Here is an 18,299-nt window from a genome sequence, read left to right as displayed (position 1 = left end):
GGATAGAAATAACAAAACATAAAGAGAGGAAGAAAAAAGTGGGGGAAAAGTGCAGGGGGAAGAGCTGAGCAGAAGGGAAAATTCTTGTCAGCAATCTGCTGTAACCACACTGATATAAATCCAAGGCTCTGCATGGTATGACTGCTGCAGTGCTATTATCGTGCACAAGAAGACAAAAACAAAGAAGAGAGCAAAGACAGAGTGAGAAAGAAAAAAGGAGAAGCAAAAATACGTGAATAGAAACACAGTTTTCTCTCAGGCTTCAAATTAAGCATAAACCCATTCAGCATTGATCTATCCACATATTCATTTATCCTCTAACAATTATCCATTTATCAGTGATCCATTTATTATCCATCCAGTGATCACTGACCTATCCATTAATCATCCATCCATACATACATACATACCTACCCTAACATCCATCCATTAATCATCCATCCAGTTATCCATCCCTCCATCGACCATTGATCCATCAATCACTGATAACTCCATCCATCCAAACCTTCTGTCTTCCATCCATCCATACCTCCTCTATCTAACACCCTTAATTTCATCCTTTTATCCATCCATCCCCTGTTCATACCTGAAGGTGGCAGCCACAGACATGTCCAGGAGCACGGTTGTGGTGAAGGTCTGCATTGAGCCCTGAGGGACAACATCAGGCACACCCCTTACTGTAACATTGGCCATCGGCAGCAGGCGGTCCACGGTCACATTGAAATGCTCTACGAGGGAGCTGACATGGTTCATTGCTGTCACCTGGAAGACATACCACAGACCACTAAGAAACTGATGATGGCTAGTGAGCTCTTTGGTATTTTTTAGCATAAAGTGTGACACAACATAAGGCGACGGAATCATATCATGTCTTAACACATTATGTGACAGACAAGGCTCTTGATGGCACAAAACTGAGGTTTGCTTGCCTTGAAGATTAAAAAAAATCAGTAGTAGTGCAGTCTATAAACACTAAAAAATCAGGTCCCTGGCTGGTCATCAATAAAATCAAAAATCTACTAATCTTGCATAGTTTGGTGGCGTCATTTAACATAAAAAAGTGGAACATGAATGTACCTGCATCTGTTTAGGCTTGCATTTGCAGAAAAACAAAATGAATAACCATCATTTTTCCAGATGCTTGGATTTTTCATGCTGTTTTAATCATTCACATAATGTTGTTAAGATGTTTATTAAACTATATAAGTAGAAATGAATTCCACTGTCCAAATTTGCATATTTTCAGTATTTGTGGAACAAACAACAACGCAAGGAAAAAACAGACAACTTACTTTTTTACTTTACAATAACACATCTAAACTAGGATTAATCCAACATTAATCGTAAAAAAAAAAATGCAAACTGAAACATGTTAAAGGAACTCACTGTGAGCTTGTAGATGGCAGCATGCTGGTAGATGACATTGAGGACAGTGTTGTAGTAGGTGAAATAGGGCTTGTCATCCACCGTCCATTGAAATGTGGGACTTGAGCCTTCTAGTACAGATGCTGTATAGCTCTAAAATATACACAGACAGATATGAAGACATTGAAGACATTGCATTGTCCATAATATTACCAGATATGAACTCTTAAGAGACGATGAGTTTAAACTGACACTGACCACGACTGACTCCATCAGCACCCTGTGTGCAGGGTGGGGATGCACTACGAGTCCTCTGAGCGGCTCTTCCACTTGAACAACCACAGTCAGAGTGGCCTCTGTCACATTATTATGGGCCCCCAGCTCCACCTGCACTGGACCTTTTTTCTCCTCCATCCCCAGGTTCAGATCCAGCACAGCATACAGGCTTGGCTCTGCAGCTTCCGCCCCTGACCCTGAGCTCGAGCCTGGCCGACAGAGCGATGGATTTGAGGAAAACTCCGGGGGACAGTGCGGCTGGAAGACCACACTGTGATTTATGCCATTCCGAGAGAGCGTTGTTAAGTAGCGAGACTGGACACGGAGCAGCAGGCATGTGTTGTTGGGCTGGAGGTAGAGGGTGTTGTTCCTGGAGGGAGGATGGAGTACTGTCAGGCCAAGCGGAGGAACCACCCGCAATGGGCATGATGCTGAGGCAGGGTAGGATGGTTCTGCTGTAGTCACCTAAAATAAAAGCATAGCGTATAGGCGTAAGTGTTCCAGTAATACATGTTGCTAACATTTTTTTCTTTTTTCCTTTTAGTTATATTAAAAAAATGGACAAGTTTACAGATCATTCAAGCAAAAGCTCTGATTTTTGACATTCTGCAACCTTTGTCTAACTTTAAACTCACTACCTGCAGCTGATTGTTTTAGTTTGAATTGTCACAATTTGATATAACGTGAAACTGGTTGCATATACCAGTGGATTTTTTTATGGGGTGATAAATTATGGTATCAGTTTGATTCAGTTGCTAATCACTTTTGCTATTTGATTCTACATTACAAAGCAAACATTGATACTGGCATCATTATTTGGACATTTCTTCCATTTGGACTTATTAAATGATCAAATCTGTCAGATTCTGGGAAAGAACATCGAGATCTGATGTCTTACCAGCAGGCTGTAGAGCCCAGGCTGGGGGAGGCCAGCAGACAGCTGTTCCCCCTTCAGCTGAGTCTCACTGTGACCCACATAGAGGAGTCTGACAGGGCAAACCATATCCTCAATCCAGCCACCCTCACCATCCTGCACCAGGGCCTCGATGTCAAGCTCTGGGTCAGGCACAGGGTCAGCGCCGTGGTCCACTGGGGCATCTGTGTGGTGTCTGGTGGTGTTGATCCAGAACCAATCTGATTGGTTGAGAGCTAAAATAGGTTGTCTCCAAAGTGAGAGAGGGGAAGGTTGGCACTGGAGAAGGGAGGCAGGGCCGGCATCGTGCTGTAGGGCTATGACATCACCAGGGGAGACAAGGAGGTCCTCCAAATCCTCTTGTACCTGTGCCAGACAGGATATCAGTAAGTCATAAGAAGACAAAGGTTAAAGCAAAATAATACTTCAGCAAACTTGTGCAAAATGAAATGTCTTTTAAGTTGAATTTGTGCTTTCTCTGCCTCTATAGTTAAAAATGAATAATCGTATTCATGGTGGCAGCTGTTTCACATTAGGTCTTAGTCTTTTAATGAAAATGCTTACTTGTTTTATTCCCATATTTGCCAATATTGTGTTTATAGTTTAGGTGGACTTTAACTGCATGAAAAATCATAACACACCAGTCTAGCTTTGTCAATAAAAGCCATTATATCTCATCTTTCTCTACTGTACTTTTCTTCAGTTTAATTATCAAAGATCTTTTTTTTTAAACTTATAAGTGCCTCATCTGAGGCTTTTTTAATGACATCAATTTTTCCACATATTTTGGATGAATGAAAATTAACACTGTATCTAAATAGACTAACTTGAAGTCCCTGTAAAATGATCTAAAGAAATCTTTATTATAGGTTTGTTGTATGACTGGCCACTGTGTTATGAACCACCAGGTCAAGTTTCAGTCATAGAAAAGTTTAAGTTTAGGAAATTAAGCTTCAAAATCCTGAAAAATGAGGCAGTAAAATCTGCTCTAGGATGGTGTGTCTGTTGATGAGCAGAGCCACGCCCACTCAGGAGAAATATGACCCTCTCGAATTAAAAAAAATGCTTTTGATCAGAGCCAAGCTGCCTTGCTCTGTGCCAGAGTGGAGAGACACAAATTGGGGATTAAATTGACTGTTTTCCTGACAAAATCTCTCTGTTACGATGCTTTTAATGACCTGTAGGCCACCATGACTGATAGATTGGTGAAATATACCTCACATTCACCACACTATGAAATAATAACATATAATTATGTAATGTCTGGAGTGTAGCTCCAGCTTTGCATTTACTTTTTAAACATCTCCGTCTCGTAACGTTCCATGATTATTTCATAACGTGGTGAATGTGCAGGTCACAACTTGTCCATAAGAGTGCTTTGGAGTTGTTGGAGTTGTTGTGTATTTGATGAGTTTGATGAGGGAAAGCTGGGATACCATAAGACTCCATTGCGTTGGCAGAGCAGCTCATAAGTCAGAACCACCAATCCAAAAATAGCTTACACCGACAACTAAAGGTAACGAACCTATTAGTAAGACTACAGGGATTACGGCAATGGGCGAATTTGCCAAAATGTTGAAGTATCCCTTTAAGACACAAAGTTTGGATTTCACTTTTGCAGGGACTTTAAACTCATCAAGTATGAACTTAAATTATACAAAATGTGCTTAAAAACAGAAAACTCACCATAACGTGTGTAGCTGGTCCTACTGGCAGAGTAAACACCACCTCATCCTGCAGGGTGTATCTTGGCCTCAGTGCCCCGGGGGGCAGGCGGTGACCCCGTGTGCAGTTAGGACAGGAAGATGGGTGGCATGAGGTTGAGAGAGGCAGGCAGCGGTGATGGAAGGGACACCACTGTTGTAGTCTGGGGCAAGGGGGAGGATCACTGCTGGTGGTATTATTAGGAACACAAGAAGCCACCGGAGCACATGCTGGACCTCCACAGCCTGAAAAAAATCATTGATTGACTGCTTGGGCATTATTCAACATTTTTTAATTTGTCCGGCAGCACAGTAGTTCCATTGACAGCATTAAGTCAAGGCGAGATACAAAACCCCCCCTCCAAAAAACAGGTCATTTTAATTATAAGAATGCATTGTACACACAGGCTATAGTGTTTTATAGACCAGTGTGCAATGCAAAGAAAAACTAAATGCAGTGAGTTGCAATTCTTTTGAACTTGTAATTAATTAAATAAAAAACAAAGATGAGATTCTAATTTGTTCAAACTGATTATTATAATCAAAAAAGGGGAGAAGCCACCAGGGCAATCTTTGTGTGGCAAAAATAAGCAGAGACATCCCTGAGAAGACTTCTGGATGGACACATATGCAGCTCCAAAACCTGTATGTATCTCTGTATGTAAAGTATACTAGATTTATTGTGGCTTTTGCCATGTATGATGTATGAAATGACAATATCCAAACCAACAGGTATAAATTGAGCAGAAGTTTAAAGCCTTCAGCATGCAATTCTCTCTTGAGTTTTGCTTCTCCCACAGTCTCCTAAAAGCTCTCTCTCATCAGAGCTCAACTCCCAGCCCATCCAGAAAACTCTCCTCTGCACGTTTTTGTGTATCAGAAAGAGAAGGGGGAAAGTATGGAGTGAGCGGTGAAAAGAAAATAAAAGGCCAAAGCAAGTTGGCAGGAGGTGATAGCTTGAGATGGATAGATGATTTGATTCAGAAGAAAAACAGCACTAGATCTGTTATCTGGCAATGGGTTGAATTGGAAAAGGATGATGTCGAATAAAACATGTTAATCTGTAAAATCTGCCACATCTGACAGTCAAAAAATTTGAGGGCCTTCAAATGAGTTTTTTTTCTCGATGATCACACAGGTGAGCTCATGCACAAGATCCGAAAGATTCTCTCATGTCATGGAACTTTTCAGAAACTCCACAAGTACAGCCAGTGGGACTAATGTAATCAAAGCTGTAAGTCTGAATGTGTGGACAGGATAGCAGTGGTTTTTTGCAATTGGCTGCATCTTTCAATTGGTGAGATTTTGTGTAGATTTGTTTCACCCTTAATGAGGAAAGTTAATATCATTGTTTATAATCAACAATAGTAAACATAACAGAGAAAACATTTTGTAAAGTTCCATACACAAAAAAATGACAGTACTGAAGATATAGAAGGGTCTACTTTAATCCTTATAATTGTGTTTTTTCATACAAAAAAGAGCCAAGTTAAACAAACAGTAATTTAGGAGAGGTTTCAAAACATCTCAATATATATAATACATCGAGTTATAGTTTAGAAATATTTGGAAAATCGTTTCAGGCCATTTCACCCAGCTCTACCTCTCAGTATTAATGGTTCCTTCACTGATGTGAAGTCGCCCATGCCATCAGAACTAATCCCCCCCACATCATCACAGATGCTATACTTTGATAACAATCGAGATACTAATTATTTTCTTCTTCAGTACACAGTACTTGAAGGCCATTATTTAAAAAAAACAGTTGTGGCTAAAAACAAATGCAGCCTCATCAGACCACAGCACACTTTTCCAGACAGTCCATCTTAGATGAGCCCAGGCTCAGAGAAGTTGGCAGTGCCTTTGGATGTTGTTGATTAATGGCGTTCACTTTCCATGGTGGAGTCTGAAGTTACATTTGTGGATGCAGCAACAAACTGTTTTAACTGACAATGTTTTTCTGAGATATTCCCAAGGCCACATTGAATTATCATAACAGAATGATGCCAGTCTATGATGCAGTGATGCCAAAGGGATCAAAGGTCAAAGGCATTTAATGTTGCTATTCAGCCCTGCCCGTACATGTAGCAATCTTTTCAGAATCTCTCATTCTTTTGATTGTATGAAGGACTGCATATGGTGAAATCTCTAAATTCTTTACAGCTGCAGAAGAATGCCGTTTAGGGCTGAAACGATTCCTCGAATTATTCGGGTGATTCGAATCAAAAATTCCTCGAGGCAAATTATCTGCCTCGAGGCTTCGCTTAAATCAGTCATGTATCCATATTCCCCCTACTGTAGCCTGGACATCGCGCCGGTTGTTGCACGGTGAGCTGTGTTTCACGCGGACGGCTATTTGTACTTGTTTTCGCTGTTACTTTAACGCAACATGCATGATACGAGGCCTGAAAATCACGAAGGAAGAGAAGTTGATGCAGCGATGCTTACCGGCACGCGTCCTGCGTTTTTTACGCAGCCACTGCCTGCGGCTGGCAGATATGGTACTATGCCGGGTCAGATCTCCGAGTTGATCTTGCCTGCATGACTCTCTGGAGTGAGACGGCGCTTAGTTTGTGTCTGCAGACTTAAGGGAATTTCATAAACTTCTGGTTTATTGGTCCGACGGTTTCACGGAACACCGTCAGGCGTTACGATTCAAGTCCTGTTTTGGGGCTTTCCCTCTCTCCCTCTATCTCTCTCTTTCTTCCCCAAGCGCACGTCAAACATTAAATTATAAATTATTTAAAATTCACTGACTTCTTGATTGCAGCGTATTTTTCAAAAAGTGCCAGCATCCCAAATAATATTATAAGACTTAAAATTATAATAAATTGACACCAATTAAATAGAAACACGCTATTGCCACAGGCATTGACTGAGACTAAATAGGTCAAAGTTCATCATCATGTAGTCAGAATTCAACAGGTCACAGAAGCAGCTTTATCCCTTAAAATGTGTTCTCCATGTCAGTGGATGGTCTGATAAGGTCATATCTTTATGGTGTATGAACTCACAAAAAATGTGCTAAAATTAAAAGTGAACACTCTTTGAAAAACAGACCATTTCCTGTAATCTAAAGGTTCACCTTTCAGACATCATCAGACCACTGTGTGAATGATGGAGCTTTATTGTTGCTATAATGTGAAATATTACACGCATGTATAAAGTAGAGGATGTTAAAATGATTGTGTCCCTTTACTTTAATGACAAATTGGAAAATAAAAATAAACTACAACAGAAAATTTCCTGGGAGAGGATCCTTTAAACCCCAAACATGGGATAATCTAATGTCATTATTCAACTTCCTTTCCTTGTAACGTTAAGAAATTTAAACTGTCATTAAGAACTTCATGGCATTTTGTAAAATATATTTTCTTTAAAGAATAATACCAATTTTTAATATAGAAGTAGTTCATTTAAGGGACCCAGCTTCTTTTCTCATTTGTCTAGTACTACTTCTCTTGAAAAACCAAAAGTGACTGATTAAAAAATGCAATATTTCTTATTGGAGTACTCGATTAATCGTCAGAAGAATCAATAGAGTACTCGACTACAAAAAGAATCTATTACTGCAGCCCTAATGTCATTTATAAACTGTTGTACTACTTGTCCACGCTTTCTTACAGAACGTGGGAAACCTTCTGCCATCAACGACTGCCAAGATAGAGATATCTAGTCTCACACCAGCAAAGCCAGTGGAATAGACAACATCAGCCCCAGGGTCATCATGTGCTGGAATCTCTTGGCACTTTTTCAACCTCTCCTTGAGGCTAAAGAAGCTGTCCAACATGTGGAAGATCTCCTGCATGGCCCCAGTACCAAATAGAAAACGTCCCAATGCCCTCAATGACTACAGCCTTGTGGCCCAAACGTTTCATCATGAAGATATTTGAGTGGCTGGTTCTTCAGCACCTGAGGACACTGCTCACTACTTTTTAGGATCCCCTGCTGTTTTCTTACCAGCAGCACATCAACATGAAGGACGCCATCATCTTCCTCACTCACACACCCTGTAACACATGGATAGTCAGGAAATCACTGTGAGAGTCATGTTCTTTAACTTCTCCAGTGCTTTTAACAACATCCAGCCATGCTTCCTGAGGGACAAGCAGCTGGATATGCAGCTACACCCCTACATCCCATCCTGGATCCCGGACTACCTCACTGACCAGCGACCGTTCGTCAGAGTGAATGGCTGTGTCTCTGAGGTGGTGAGAAGCAATACCGGAGTACCTCACTCTATGCATCGGACTCCAGCTTATGTTGCCTCCAGAAGTTTCCCGCCAACCCTTTCATCGTTGGATGCAACAGCGATGACGACGAAGAGGAGAACAAAAGACTGATGGAGAGCTTCATCACATGGCGCGACAGCAACCATCTGCAGCTAAACATCAAGCAAAACTAAGGAGGCTGTGGTTGACTACTGGAGAAACAAGAGCCTCTCTGCCCCAGGCATCAAGACTGGTGAGATCAACCAGCTCCACAATCTGGTGAAGAAGGCCCTCTGGCCTTGGCTACTAGTAAGTGTACTATGTCACTTTAAATCAACACGTGTCACCTTCATTGTCTTTATTGCACAGAATTCCAATGGTATATACCTCCTGTTTTATTATTTAGTTTATTTATGTAATTTATTCTTATTTGAATCCTTTTTTTAATTTTCAACACCTTCTTCTTTTGTGCTGCTGCAGAATTTTCCCTCTGGGTATCAAAGTATCTTATCTTGTGTTATTGTGGACAACTGAGCCTTTCAGGGGTGCTCCTTTTGTACCCAATCATGGAAAAGCACCTGCTAACAATCAAACCAGTTACCAGTGGAATGTTACAGGTGTTTTCTGGACCATTTCACAACCTTCCGAATGTTTTCTTTCCCCTGCCCAAGTTTTTTTTGGAATATTGCAGGGTTCAAATTATGCATGTGTGTGTGTTTCCAAAAAGCAATCAAGATAATCTGTCTGACCATTTAACTGTATTCTCCTTTTATTCACATTTAACACAATATCCAAACATTTTTGGAATTGGAGGTGTGTATGATAGTTTGTATATAAATGAACAGACACTGCTCATCTAATTCATGGAACTGCTTTTATGTCTCACTAGAGACATATGAGAAAAACCCTAAAAGCATCCTACGTCTTTGCTTTGTGTTGCTCAGTGGTGCTGAAACATGTTGTGTTTTTTCAGAGGTGACCTTGATTTGTCTCTTCTCCTTACTCTCCTGTTATGATGTCTCCATCCAAAGCTTTTTTTTGTTACCTATTTAACAGCTTTCATAAACCTGGAAATTGTGTTTGTGTGTGCCTCTTTGTAGATGCCTATGTCTGCTGGTGAGTAGCGCAGGTGGCTTAGGTTTACTTTTAACACCTGTCTATTCTCACCAAGACTGTGCTGATGGTTTACCATGTGTCAGACAAAGTGTCTGTGTGTTCAACTCACTTGGCAGCAGTAAATGGCTTGGATAATGACAGTGAGGTCTGTACAGCTGGAATCGAACATGGACCTGTGAGCTACGATCCTGAGTGACAAACTCCAGGGAGGAGAGACGACCTGCATGAACAAAGCTCAGGGCTGGGAACAGCAGCACCTGTGTGGAAAAAACAGATGGTACAAAGTGAGAAAAGTTGATGGAAAGTGGGAGGGGGCCACAGTGATGGTACAATGAACAAGATGAGGTTCAACTCACCTCTACGCCACCGCTGGAAGGTTGTGGAGTAGACAGCGCAGTAGATGGGACATGCTGCAAAGGATTATGGGTGGGAAATATGGCCAAACCTGACATGTAGACTCCTGCATCTGGAACAGGCACTGCAGAGGTAGAAGAAAAGAGAAGTCATGATGACCTGTATACCAAAGTTTGCGAGGACACAGACCAGACAACACTACAGTAGAGAAACAAAAACAATGAACTTATCGGCACATACAAATGTAACTCTAGGGGACTCAAACACAGCCAGAATACAGCAAGCAGATTCAAAAGACACAAATATGAGTTTTTTTAATGCTGGAACAATACATTTCTGTTTGTTTTTGAGGACACATTCAGTCATTTTTTCTCTTGAGGCTGTTTACTGCTACTCATTTCGCTAAGGTAATTTAGACAGTATCACATCAAGTTAAGTGTTCATTACTTGTTTCTCTATGAGACTGGCAGATAACTGGCAGGAAAATGTGCAGCATAAAGCAGAGTAAGAAGACCTTACACTCACTGGGCATTACTTACTGTATCGACTGTTCTTTAAAAAAATTTGGTGCAGAATAAAAACTGTTGGACTGACTGATCTTAATACTCACACAAAAGTTTAAGATGCTGACATCAGTAAAATTTTCTTCTCCTGGATTCACTCCTAGCTAAGCGGACAGAGTCTAAGAAAATTTCAGAGGGCTCCCAATCACATTTAAGTGCTGATATGTTAATACTAAATTGTACGTTACTATGTTTTCTTTATATTAATATTAATGAAAAATTCTATTCAACCCATTAGGGGAATTCAGTTCCTCAGCCAAATTTCAAGTGTTGTTGCAAAGGGTCTGACTACTTATGTCAGTTTGATTTTTGAGAAATTTACAAAATTTTCTCTCTTTGTGTACATTAATGAAAAAAATAATACTTTTTTTGGATCGAAACATTAGAGTGCAATGTAAAAAGTGAAGGGGTACTGAATACTTTCTGAAATCCCTGGTTATAAAACAGGGCTGTCTGCATTAATGCATTAATCACAATGTGATCAGGGTCCATAAGTAGTGTATACTTTTCAAAATTGCACAAATTACATGTTCTAATGCCGTTTCTCTCACAGACAGCTCAGTGGACAAGTGATTAACCCCATGGTATAACGATGATCTAACTTAATTTTTTTTTCATTTAATAAAAGCATGTCTGTAACCAACAGGAAGTTAGTAACCCTTAGTTTAAAACTAAGCAAAATCCAAAATTAAACAAAAACAGACTTGAGTGAAAAAACAGAGAAATAAAATGAAACAATAATAGAGAAAAATTGCATTTTAATCTAGAAGTTCTAAGGTTAATCTCTTGTTTGTAAGTCTTAATATACAGTAAATACATAATTTAATCATGGTCAACTTTTGTTTTTTATCATGCCCTTAGGTAAGATCTTTTATGTATGATCATACAAAAAATATCTTTCCAAAATACGAAATGTAACTACACACAAACATTTAATGGCAAATCTGTCATCTTCAATTATTACAGTGACACAGTTTAGATCAATGCGCTTGTTAAAGCTCCTGTGAGGATCTTTTGGTAGGTAATTTTTCTGGTGCCTTCTGTCGGTAAAGTATTACCTTTAAACTGGACACCCGATTTTCCAGATGCCTCACAATGTGGGGGAAATTTTAACACAGTTATCAATAAAACTGGTAACCCTTTCATTGTGACTAAGACTAAGACTAAAATCTAAAAAGCCGCCGCAATTAATGCTGGTATATACATTCAGCACGAAAACTCTACATATTCTACCTTAATAATAATTACTTACATTAATGCATGTGGTCGCCCTTTTTGGTTCCTTTTTTTTTTAAGTTGTAAGTGAAATAACAAAACTTTACAAGCAGTCTTCTTTAAATATGTTAATACATAAAAGACTCTTCTCTAAAATAATCAAACTAAGCTATAATGCTCAAAATGATTAACTGTGTCAGGGAGTTTTTTTTTTTTTATGTAGAAGCTGTTAAAAATAATGCTTGAAAATAAAAGGTGTGTTAGAGTGCTGGTCTTCTGAGTGGGACTAGGGAGATTTTTCTTTGTACACTTCTTTGTGCGACAGCTAAATTCACTTAAAATTGATTGTGAAGTAGGTGGAAATTCTCCCCTTTTCCAAAACAACCAAGGCACAGAGGGATGTGTGGGAAATTACATTTGCATCAAATGTGAGCCTTGGTATCTTGCTCTTTATATGGTTTTCTAGACCTTTAGACTACTCCATTTGTTTGTGTGGATATGTCAGTGAATGTGTGCAGCATACCTTGGGGGCTGTATTGGCAGACGTAGGCTCGCTTTGCGTTACACGGGTGTGAACTGGGCTGACCCCGCAGATCGAGGGAGACGCACAGGTTTCCGCGGGAGACTGGGGATCGAGGCGGCAGGCCCTCTTCTCCCTCCTCTGCCTCGGAGCCGTTCACCCAGCGCAGCCTACCTGGAGAGTCAACATCACTCAAACCCAGCCACACACCTCGCTCCCTTGGGCAGAAACAGAAGGGTGAGATACAGATTAACACAGCGCCTGCTTGACATTTAGCTACTCGGCTGCCGGCAGCTGGAAAATTGGCTGTGTCACTTACAGAAGAAGGCACGTACACAACATTTCTATATATAAGACAAGACAAATTTCACATAAAATTATTACTGAACATCCATCTAATCCAAGGGAGAATAAAGACAGGGAAAAATGTCCTTTTCCCTTTCATACTCTGGAACAGAATAATACTGCACACAAACCTCCAACAAAACATTCACACTCAAATCAATGTCTCATAAAGTGGCACTGAGGCATCTGATGGCTTGCCTGGAACGATCAATGATTGCAGAGCAGAGAGCATGAAAATGTGCTTTGATTGAGCCCCAATGGGATGTTAGCAAGGCGAAGTCAGATATTTAGTAGATTCCTGTGATTACGACTGATGAATTGGATTTGCGCCCCATGAGGCCTCTAATGGACAGCCCCCCCCCATTTTTCTTTCTGTCACAGGACAAATAGTCTTTCCTGAGAGAGTGACTCATGATAATCACATGACAAATGCACAAAACATGGAGACAACAATCAAACATTACAAATATTTTGTTTGGTGTAAAATGCTGAACGATGCTGGTGTAAACCCTAAACACTAAATGGTTTCTCAGTACTTTGACAGCAGCACCTTGAGTGGTGGAAAGCTTTAAAAAATATGAGCAGAGGGGGACAAGGAGAGGGTAAAGATAAAAAAAACAAGATGTTAAAAAATGGACACCTTATGTAAGCGTGGGGGTGGAGGGACAAACAGGCTAAGGCTAAGGAGAAGAAAAGGGATAAGCTCCATCTGCAGCAGGTTTTTCCTTCTCTCATCTGCTTTGGTCTATAAAGGCAGGGCCTCTACCCTCACAAAAACACACACTGAACTATGGACTCCTCCTCCCTGGGTGTTATAATGCAGCTGTGCTTTTACAGATGTGTTTTTTGCAACCCTTTCCAACCTAAAATCCAAACAATGGTGTCCTTCGGAGAGGCAACAAGTCAAAGGATTCTTCATTTCAGTTCACTGCACATAATTTCAATTCACAGAGCACAACAAAGAAGACATATACAAAGAAAAAATGAATATTTTTTGTAATGATGGACATGGCCATGACTACGATTTAATCTATTCACATACCAGTTTATATAACTACAATGTGTGAATAAATGAGAATCAGTACAATAGTCATTCAGAGGAAATAGAAATCTACATCACGCAAAAGAATAGATGAAAGACAACCAAAGATTAAGCACTCAAAAAGGTTCTTGAGTACAATTGTATTTACATTTTATTTTTCTATCTCAGTTGTGGAAGTTAAAAAACATGATGATTTTAAGATATTTTACTATTGTACAAAATCTGCACCTCATCAATAAAAAGCACTCACTGTGTGACTTTGGGTGCCAGCAGGTTACGCAGTGCATCACTCCTGACTATTGCCAGATCCCCACCACAGTGCAAACATCGCTGTCGCGCATCTGTCCAGCTCAGTTCCACTGTAACGATCTGGAAACAGCGTGAAGACTCAACGTGATACATACCGTCTTGTGGACAGTGAGGGGAGGCTGAAAGAGGACAGAAAAGTGTGTTATACCCTAGTTTATTCAAAGTCCCACCAACATTAATTTTATTTCTAAACCAATGATACGCAAAACACTTTACTTGTTCAACAGTTGAAGTGGTAAATAGCTACTGGACTTGAGGGGTTGTGTACTATTCTAACCATCTGACTGCTCAAATTACTTTCAGTAACACAGGTCAAACTTAACCATTCACACTCTGAGAGAGGTGCTATGTAAGGCCATACTTATAAAATATCAAAGACAGCTCAGTGGACAAGCTAAACATCTACCTTTGTACTGTTTGCTGTTTTCCTTTTCAATCCATAACAAGTTCCTTCTTCCGAGATCAAGTTCAAGTCAAAGTCCCAAATTAACCTATGGAGCAGGTCTGTATCCAAACAAAATCAATTACCCTTAGTTTAAGAGTGTAGAAAATTCCAAAATTAAACAAAACCAGTTTTAAAGGTAAAGTAGGGGAATTTAGAATGAGATAATAAGGGTGGGATTAATCGTGATTAACTACAGAAATCCTGTGATTAACCTTTTGATAGCTACAATATACACATTTAATGCATGCACAGAATAATTCTTCCAACATGTCGCCACTCTAACACAGTCAGATTTTTTGTTTTTAAACAAATCTTTCTAAAACCTGACAAAATTCCAGCTTATGCTGTCAAAGAGCTTCTATGTATCAAGGGTAGCTAATATAGCACCTTTTACTTGTTTTTAATTTGATATATCAAGAGTACACTTAATGTTGTCATGGGTCTGATAAACCCTAATTGGTCTACATCTCAAGTTCTCAAACTTCTTAGCTGTAACTGAAGTAAATATCTTGTAGCTGACATTGGCAGAAGCCTCCCATCTTTTAGAGTTAGATTAAATGACTTTAAGAGAGGTTGGCGTTAACTTTTACCTACCCCGTGCTCTGAAATCCATCACTGCCTGCACTTTTGTTTGATTTCAATCCACTGATTGCGTCATCTACATCCTTTTTCTTTTTCTTTTTTTTTGAACAATGTTTTTATAGTTTTTGTAGCATAATTGACAATAATTTACAGGCATTATATCATAGATATTTTTCTTTTTTACATTAACAAACATAAGAACAAATGAATACATTTGACACCAACCCACCCATCCTCTTTCAGATATAATATTAGACTCTCTTTCAAAAACTAATTTGCAAGACCGAAGTAGAAATCCGTGCATGTATACACAGATACATTTATACCGTGTATAAACCACGGATGTCCCAATCCCGATCACATGTATCAGATCCTATTTACACCAATTTGTGTGACAAATAGAGTCAAGTTCAATTCTAAGTGGAATTATAACATTTAAAATTCATTCATTGAATTCATATGTTATTGTGACTATTGACTCTGTTACACCACCTCTAAGTGAATCTGAGGTCATTTGAGTTAATTTTTTGACTGCTGATTTTGATTGCCTGATTGAATACTGAACAGTGAACATGTAAATCTATTTTTGACAGATAATTAAAGTGAAACAGAGATATTACACCATTCTGAGCAGAAATGAGATTTTATGTTTTTTACAACAATATTGGCTGTACTGAGTTAAATGGAATTAGTTTAAGATATCTAGTGGTAACAACTGAAACTCTAATCTAGGTAATTATGAGTATCGGATCAGGACTCATTATCAGCAGATATTTAGTATTAAAAAATCAGATCGGGATGGCCAAAAATGCTGATCAGGACAACCCTAGTATAAACCATAACCTAAAAATTTCGATCCTGCTCCATCTTTTTTGAGGTTCATCACTGTATTTCTCTAGATACACTATATTAGCAAAAGTATTCGCTCACCTGTCTTGACTCGCATATGAACTTAAGTGACATCCCATTCTTAATCCATAGGGTTTAATATGACATCGGTCCACCCTCTGCAGCTAGAACAGCTTCAACTTTTCTGGGAAGGCTTTACACAAGATTTAGGGGTGTGTTTATGGAAATTTTTCACCATTCTTCCAGAAGCGCATTTGTGAGGTCACACACTGATGTTGGACGAGAAGGCCTGGCTCTCAGTCTCCGCTCTAATTCATCCCAAAGGTGTTCTATCAGGTTGAGGTCAGGACTCTGTGCAGGCCAGTCAAGTTCATCCACACCAAACTCTCTCATCCATGTCTTTATGGACCTTGCTTTGTGCACTGATGCTCAGTCATGTTGGAACAGGAAGGGGCCATCCCCAAACTGTTCCCACAAAGTATGGGAGCATGGAATTGTCCAAAATCTCTCGGCATGCTGAAGCATTCAGAGTTCCTTTCACTGGAACTAAGGGGTCAAGCTCTGCTCCTGAAGAACAACCCTACACCATAATCCCCCCTCCACCAAACTTCAAACAAGTACCGTTCTTCTGGCAACTGCCAAACCCAGACTCGGCCATCAGATTGCCAGATGGAGAAGCACAATTCGTCACTCCAGAGAATGCGTCTCAACTGCTCTAGAGTCCAGTGGAAGCATGCTTTACACCACTGTATCCGATGCTTTGCATTGCACTTGGTTATGTACGTATGCCTTGGATTCAGCTGCTCAGCTGTGGAAACCCATTCCATTAAGCTCTCTACACACTGTTCTTGAGCTAATCTGAAGGCTACATGGAGTTGGGAGGTCTGTAGCGATTGACTTTCTGCAGGAAGTTGGCGACCTCTGCACACTACACACCTCAGCATCCGCTGACCCCGCTCCATCATTTTACGTGGCCTACCACTTCATGGCTGAGTTGCTGTCGTTCCCAATTGCTTCCACTTTGTTATAATACCACTGACAGTTGACTGTGGAATATTTAGGAGTGAAGAAATTTCACGACTGGACCTGTTGCAAAGGTGGCATCCTATCACAGTACCACACTGGAATTCACTGAGCTCCTGAGAGCAACACATTCTTTCACAAATGTTTGTAGAAACAGTCTGCATGCCTAGATGCTTGAGTTTATACACCTGTGGCCATGGAAGTAATTGGAACACCTGATTTCAATTATTTGGATGGGTGAGTGAATACTTTTGGCTATATATTGTATCTTATTCTCAGTTTCTCTCCTGTAGAAGCTCTCCTAGGTCAACATTTTTCATAAATTCCTCAAAGGGTTTCAATATTTTCTTGTAAATCTGCAATTTATTTTTCAGGATATACACACATGGACAAAATTGTTGGTACCCCTCTGTCAATGGAAGGAAAAACCCACTGATTACAAGTTTGTAGATACCTGTGATGCTAATTAGAGGACACACCTTGGTTGAACATGTCCCTATGGTCACATTATTTTCAATCTTTTCTAGGGGTACCAGCATTTTTGTCCAGGCCTGTTTCATGAGTTTGTTTTTTAAAATAATTCTGGTGAACCACAATTCAAAAGTAATGTCTGATTTTCATTGGTTTATTTTCATTGAATTTTTATTTATTATCACTTTTGTCAGATTCAAGTTATTTCTGTGACCATTTATGTGTGGGTTTTTCTTTCACTAACAGAGGGGTACCAACAATTTTGTCCAAGTGTGTATGTTTTTATCTCTGCTGACATACAGTTTACCATACTTTCAATCCAAGCACCTAATGTAGGTGCAACAGTTTTCTTCCAGTTGATAGCTATCATTTGTTTTGCCTAAGTATAGAAAAAGCTATGATCTTATATTCTTTTTTCATTAACTTGAGATTTGATGGATATATATGCAACAATATCATTTGAGATTCTAATGGGATATATCTTTAAATCCTTCTTCTTAGTGATTGAAATTAACTCTGTATTTTGTGAATCACCTAAAGCAGGTACTTGAACCACTTTCACACATGGTCAGATTCAGGTCAGATCGTTTACAGTGTGACCTCAGTTCGAGCAGCTCTGTCAGAACACATGCAACTTTGCTTTCAATCATGAGTTACACAGTTTTTTGCAGGCTTGATGGGGAGCAGGAGCCACTTGCACTCATCGAGAACAATCATAACGTCAGCTGTGATGGAGGTAGTCAGCAGAGGGATGGTGAAGTGGTGCAAGAATTTGCCATGACAGTTTTGAACAAGCAAAGCTTTAAGGGGTTGAACTGTAACTGATGGGTTTGAAAGTATTTGTAAAGAAATGAACAAATGTGACCAAAAAAATGTGACTGCAGTGCCAACAAAACTCATTAAGTTCTATTTGAGGGTCAGTTCAGGACCATGACCAGTTCACAAAGAGATCTAAAACAAGCAACTCACGGTCTTTATAGCTTTCAAGAAACCACTA

The 18,299-nt window shown here is 39.7% G+C and overlaps 1 protein-coding gene across 2 annotated transcripts in view; it reads right to left on the bottom strand.

The window, feature by feature from the left end:
• pkd1a (polycystic kidney disease 1a) overlaps positions 1–18,299 on the bottom strand; it is a 111,109-nt gene that overhangs the window by 51,180 nt on the left and 41,630 nt on the right. For both annotated transcript variants that reach the window (XM_041784932.1, XM_041784933.1), the window contains exons 9-17: positions 13,874–14,051; positions 12,240–12,454; positions 9,941–10,062; positions 9,694–9,841; positions 4,241–4,503; positions 2,540–2,920; positions 1,624–2,106; positions 1,387–1,518; positions 587–762 (exon numbers count right to left, since the gene is read on the bottom strand). In XM_041784932.1, the coding sequence (XP_041640866.1) occupies positions 587–762; positions 1,387–1,518; positions 1,624–2,106; positions 2,540–2,920; positions 4,241–4,503; positions 9,694–9,841; positions 9,941–10,062; positions 12,240–12,454; positions 13,874–14,051 (2,098 nt within the window). The remainder of the gene's footprint in view (positions 1–586; positions 763–1,386; positions 1,519–1,623; positions 2,107–2,539; positions 2,921–4,240; positions 4,504–9,693; positions 9,842–9,940; positions 10,063–12,239; positions 12,455–13,873; positions 14,052–18,299) is intronic.

The sequence above is a fragment of the Cheilinus undulatus genome, linkage group 4 (genome assembly GCF_018320785.1).
Source record: "Cheilinus undulatus linkage group 4, ASM1832078v1, whole genome shotgun sequence".
Classification (NCBI taxonomy): Eukaryota; Metazoa; Chordata; class Actinopteri; order Labriformes; family Labridae; genus Cheilinus; species Cheilinus undulatus.
The sequence above is the reverse complement of the archived record's forward strand: the minus strand, read 5'-3'. Positions and strand labels throughout refer to the sequence as shown.